This window comes from Macaca fascicularis, chromosome 6, assembly GCF_037993035.2.
Source record: "Macaca fascicularis isolate 582-1 chromosome 6, T2T-MFA8v1.1".
In the NCBI taxonomy this organism is placed as follows: Eukaryota; Metazoa; Chordata; class Mammalia; order Primates; family Cercopithecidae; genus Macaca; species Macaca fascicularis.
This window is the reverse complement of record NC_088380.1, coordinates 109434625-109440624: the sequence shown is the minus strand read 5'-3', so window position 1 is coordinate 109440624 and position 6000 is coordinate 109434625. Positions and strand designations below refer to the sequence as shown.

At 38.1% G+C, this 6000-nt stretch overlaps 1 protein-coding gene and 1 pseudogene across 18 annotated transcripts in view; both read right to left on the bottom strand.

Annotated features, from left to right (window-relative positions):
- Nucleotides 1-655: 655 nt before the first annotated feature.
- LOC102127290 (eukaryotic translation initiation factor 3 subunit K pseudogene) lies at nucleotides 656-1570 on the bottom strand (annotated as a pseudogene).
- A 2728-nt stretch (nucleotides 1571-4298) lies between these two features.
- Nucleotides 4299-6000, bottom strand: part of PAM (peptidylglycine alpha-amidating monooxygenase) — a 278511-nt gene continuing 276809 nt past the window's right edge. For 6 of the 18 annotated variants that reach the window (XM_005557444.4, XM_015451729.3, XM_065546599.1 and 3 more), the window contains 2 exons: nucleotides 5787-5843; nucleotides 4299-5131 (listed from right to left, as the gene is read on the bottom strand). In XM_005557444.4, coding sequence (XP_005557501.3) covers nucleotides 4950-5131; nucleotides 5787-5843 — 239 coding nt within the window. In that variant the 3' untranslated portion in view covers nucleotides 4299-4949. The remainder of the gene's footprint in view (nucleotides 5132-5786; nucleotides 5844-6000) is intronic. The other 12 variants (XM_005557445.4, XM_065546597.1, XM_045394054.2 and 9 more) reach the window with 2 other exon arrangements.

Here is a 6000-nt window from a genome sequence, read left to right as displayed (position 1 = left end):
ATCCTGTTTGTTTCATCTCAGTCTCTGGATCTAGCCATGTCTGGGCTTTTCAGTTATATGAATCAAACAATAATAATAGTTTTTATTAATAAATTGTTAATTCTTGATTATTATTTTCCTCATTTATTATATCATCAGTAATTCTTAATAACAAGAATTTATAACAAGAACATGTTTAGTTCTTAAACCTGTTTCAATTTATTTGTGATTACTAAAGAAGCCTAAGACAATGGTATGTAAAATCATCAAATCTAGAACTCAGAATTTCAGATCTTTTGTGACCTTAACCCAGTGTTCTTTGCAAACTTAACAGAATGGCTAAGACTGGGCCATTATATCAAATAGCGCTGTCTCCTTATCTAGAAGTATAAGTGAGTTGTAAGAACCAGTGCAATTGTGTTGTTCTAGCTACATGCGTGCTTGACACTCTTCCAATTATAGATGACAGATTAATTACCAAATAAGCAAATCAGATAATCACAACTACCAGGAGTTTTTATCATGAGAAATCTCCTGCTGAGATGGTAAAATTATTAGGCAAATAAGTACAAGGCTAGAACTAGCATCAGAAAGGACTCAACTTACCCATCAGTTTTCTAGACAATATATGTATATTTTGAAGGCATGAAGAATTATATAGTATAATATAGTATTCTTTTTTTTTTTTTAAGTCAACAAATATTTATTAAACACCTGCCGTTACTGGAAGGAGGCCATGATGCTGGACACACTGTCAAAGTCTATCTTCTCCACAAGGTTCTTGGGCTTAATGTTCTCTTCCTGGCTACAGATGAAGATCTGCCCTGACTCATCAGCACTCCAGGTGTATTTTCTCATCCACACCTTCAGTTGGCTGTCCGACAGATACCCAGGCATCTCGGCCAGCAGTCAGCGGTCAATGTGCTGGTGATACCCATGACAGGGCAGATAATCATTCAGACAGAGTCTTCAAAGCCAGTTATACCTTCCAAGAGGTCCATGTTTTCATCTAAGGCTTGCCAGAAGGCCTGAAAGAGGCTGGTCTCCAGGTCCTTGAGGTACAAAATGCATCAGATGGCCACTCTTCTTGATGTGCCTGGCCAATCATGCACTTGCACAGCATGAAGTTGGTATGTGGCAGGTTGGTGAGGGCCTTCAGCTGGATCTGGGCAGTGATCGTGGTCTGAAAAAATGCTGGGTTGGACTGGTACAGCTTCAGGACAGCTGGGTTGGCTTCCAGATCATAGGCATTCTCTTTGACCTGCATCTCCACAGAGCACTCCAGGGTGGCCAGCTTCTCAGGATTGTTCCTGTTGATACCCTTGAGCAGCTTGCCCACACTGGCTCTCATCTGCTCAAATATCAACATGACTGCTGTCACTTTCCACAGCGAGGGCTGGAAGTGAACACTGGACTGGCACGGTGTCCTCAAATACAGCATTCTTATCACTTACTCATTTTAAGGGAGTTTGTATAAAATGCATTTTTGTTCAAAAACAAAAAGGGTTCTATTGTCATACTTGTTTTTTATAAGCTCCTATTTTATATTATATCTTGGTATATCTGAATAAGAGTGCTTTTTTAAATCAGGTCTTCATTGGTAAATCCTTTCTGTATGATGGTACAGTGTATACTCTATTTTCAGACCCAGAAAAATGCATGTCCTTTTTTTTTTTGTTTTTTTTTGTTTTTTGTTTTTTGAGACGGAGTCTCGTTCTGTCGCCCAGGCTGGAGTGCAGTGGCGCGATCTCGGCTCACTGCAAGCTCCGCCTCCTGGGTTTACGCCATTCTCCTGCCTCAGCCTCCTGAGTAGCTGGGACTACAGGCGCCCGCCACCGCGCCCGGCTAATTTTTTGTATTTTTAGTAGAGACGGGGTTTCACCGTGGTCTCGATCTCCTGACCTTGTGATCCGCCCGCCTTGGCCTCCCAAAGTGCTGGGATTACAGGCGTGAGCCACCGCGCCCGGCCACATGTCCTTTTTTTATATCAGTACTTTGGATATGTGATAGACATCTTTGTGTTTTGGTGTTTCAAAATTTTTAAGGCTATGAACAGGAATCGTATTTACCATCATCAATGATTATATTCTCTTAATTAAATCATTATACTATAAAAACACTCCAAATAGACTTGCTTATTCTAGCCTTTAGATGTGATTCAAAAATAAAAAGGAAGTTCTTGGGAGGCCACTAGTGGCCTTTTCATGCACCTAAGTTATTTCCCTGGTGGAATAAAGAGCATCAGGGGACTAAAGGAAGACGCTGCTGCTAAGTTCTGGCCCTGAGGATAATTTGCATCTAGGTCTTTTTGTGAATTGAGTTTGAGGCACTGGGGTTGATGACTTCTAGGCCTAACCATCACTCTACAGAGACCACATCTTTGAGAATATTACTTTCTGTGCCTAAGAATGTTTTAAAGTTCAACTACTCTCTGTAGCACTATGTTTCTTGGAGATGAACTATGGAACACCTGAATTCAAATCACAAGGAATGCTTCTTAAAAATGTAGATTTCTAGGACCCACCTAGAATCAGAAACTATGGGAATGGGACCAAATCAGCACTTCTGAAATAAGTACTCACAGTTGATTCTTGCCCACATTAAAGTTTGCGAAGTATTGCTGTAGGCTACATCAACTTTGAGCTACATGTAGGTGACAGTCTGGGAAACAAGCTCTAATACAAAGTCTATGGATTAAATTGTCATTCAGCTTCCTAAATATTTGATTTTATATAACATCTGGATGAGAGTTAAAAGATGCATGGTAATTTTGAAAAATAATATGCTGATTTAATAAACTAAAGAAGAAAGCTTAGAACAAAAGATTTTATGCAAATGAGAATTCAGGGCCAACTCAGTGAATGACAAGCTATTCTTTTAACTCTCCCAAATCATATTCTCTAGGTACTTTAATAGAAGAAAAAATGAAAGCACAGATGTTTCCCTTTGCTTTTTTAATAAGTCAATTATGCCCATTTTAATTATCCAATTTAACACATCCAACAATTAAGGCATTCAGATTTTGGTGCTAACAGTCATATTAAAACAACTCAGATCCTGTCCTCCCCCTCCAAACATCTGTAAACTATAATTTATGTGATAATATAGCTACCCACTTATTGTAATTGGCAAGATAGAATAGCCATTCTTGAAGACAATGGTTTTTCAACTGCGATCGCACATTAGAAACGCCTGAACAAATTTAAAAACATGAACTATACCTGTATTCCATTGTCAGACAACTAAATAAAGATCGCTGGAAAGAGCGAGTGCCCAAAAATATTTTCTTAAATTCTCCAGGTGATTCTACTGTGGCTAGGCCTAGGATTCACTCCTCTGGGGCATTTCTCAGGCAGTGCCTTCTCTGACTCGATAAATGAAGTTCAGCCAAGAATAATCAGTGGAAAGATTGCCTGAAGTCAATGTTCATTACTTTCCAGGCTACCATCTTCAATTAACCCAGGTTGGCAGAATAAAAGTGGAGTGCTAGGACAGGATTGTAATGCCCTAGCAGACTTACTGTTTCCCAATTTCCCTTCTGTACTCTCATGTACTTTACGATTAGTCAATTATATCTGTATTATTCCAACTACTACTATGATGCCTGAAAAACAGGCTGGCATTTTTGAAAAAGAATTCTAGATTCCTGTCATTTTAAAGTGGAAAATTATCTGGTTCTTACTAACTTGCATTGATGAATTATGAAAAAGATGTTTTAAAACTAATTTGCAGTCACTGTAAAAGATGAATATATTCCTATGGATGCATGGGAATTTTATTTTATTTTAGCGAAAGGACCTCACTTTGCAGCCTGGGCTGCAGTAGAGTGGATTGATCATAGCCCACTGCAGCCTTGAATTTCTAGGCTCAAACGATCATCTGCTTGGCCTCCCAAAGTCTTGGGAGTATAGGCTTGAGCCACTGTACCTGGCCTGAAATTATTTTTTAAAAGGAAAACTATTATTAGTGATCCCTACTGATGGATCATTTGCATATGTAATTTGAGATACAGGTTTCCTCTGTGACCACCTTTTATTAATTTATCCTTTGATTGATATGTAGGCAAAAACCCTCTTTGGATTTTAGAAGAGCCTGACTTTACAAATGTATGTAAACTCAGGCTGGTTTTTAATTTATATTGGCTACCTAACAAAGTATCTTCTAAATTTTGTACAATACACACATTTATTTTGGTGGAAGACATTGAGTAAGTTTCTCTAATCTTTGTGGGTTTGTGTAATTATTATAAAAGTTGCATGTAAAATATTTGCAAATTTTTGCAAATATGCAAAAACTGGAAAATACACTCTGACAGCTAATGCTCTGAAAACACTTTATTACACAAATTACATTCAGATTCTGAAAATAGTGTTCTAACAGTGTAGCCATCTAAAAATAAGACATCCCAGAAACACACCAACTGAAGAAGAAAATTTAAAAGAGAATTTAAATAGAGACTTTTTTTATTTCCCTCATTGCAATATAATGTTAGTGATTTTAAAAAAATAGGAGATTTAGCAGCTTTGTCGTCATGTAGCACAAAGTTTCTCTTTACTGCCACAGGCTGAGAATGCTGAACAGGAAAGGCACCAAAGAAAGACACTGGCAATGAAAGTGCTATTGGGAAAATACTGTGTTCAAGCAAAGAATGGGGTTATTTACATCCACCAAAAAGTCTCAAAGTGTAAATGGGCAAATCTTCCATAGTTAGATTAGTACTATGATGGAAAAAGAGGACTGTTTCTCTAGTCTATGTTCATATAAAGACAATGGCATTGTTATGAACTTTTAGGAAACTCCTCAACTAGAAACAGAAGCCAACTTAACCAAAACGAAGTAAATAAAGTGTGTACAGTCCCACATAGACTAGTACAGTTTACAATTAAATACACAGAACTTTAAACGTGCTAAAGGGAAAGGAATCTGACATTCTGGGTAAATCTCACTTAATCTAAATCAAAGCTTGGTTTTCAGGAGGAGGAAGGTGCGGGTGCAGGCAGAGGTGCTGAATACTCCTCTTCTGATTCACTTCCGTCATCCTCCTCTTTCTCTTGGTCACTGCCCTCGGTGCTAAGCCGGTCAAACCCTTTTCGACTGTAACCCTTACGGCTTGCAAAGAAATTTCCAAGGTTTAAGCCTCCACTTCCCTTTCCTGAAAAAAACCAAACAATAACAAATTGGGTTAAGTTTGCAGCAGTGATTCTGTTTCCTTGTAAATTCTTAAATGGTAAACAAAGTCAGAAGGTGGGGATGGGAAAGGGGAGATTATTTTATTTATTTTAAAAAATAGAAAAACAGACAAAGAGACCTATCCTTCAGAGCCATATAGATGCTACTATTAAAAGAAAGAAGAAAAACAAAAGCTCCCGAGTATTATGTATTTCTGCGGGAATATTTCATATTTCACCTCCTGCTTTTCTCCAGCTCTCTGCCCAGAACTAGCCTCCCTGGAGCAGCTCTTCAGTTCAATGACTTTAAGAAAAGGTCATCTTTACTATGACAAACATTGACATGCCAACAGGAGTGACAGAAAATTTGCTGAAGACAAATGAAGCCAGGTAAAAGGCAGGGGAAGAGAATTAGATAATGCAGAATGGGAAAAATAAAACTGGGAAATCTGCTGCCAGACCCATGCACTTCAGTTTAGTTTATGGTGTACATTCTGTATTTACTCTGGGAGATGCTAAGCTGTATACAAGGTGCTTTATCTTCAGAGACAAAATATGAAATATCTCCTTGCTTTTTAAAAGACATGTGCTTGTTGACTTTGAACCAAACATAAAGGGTTCTAAAAGGTCATGGCATACCTCTAAATCTTCCCAGTACTCTTCCTGAACTTGTCTCGAGTTTGTGTTCAGAATCTGCTAAAAAAAGATAGCACATTTCAAAATGAGTCCCAGTCATCTTCCTCAACTCATGCACTCAACTTCCAACTTAAATTCAGGAACTTGTGAATGATAAAGCAAGACCTGGCTCTTGTCTGTATGCAATTCTAATTTTTAAGAAAGGCGGTATATTTTC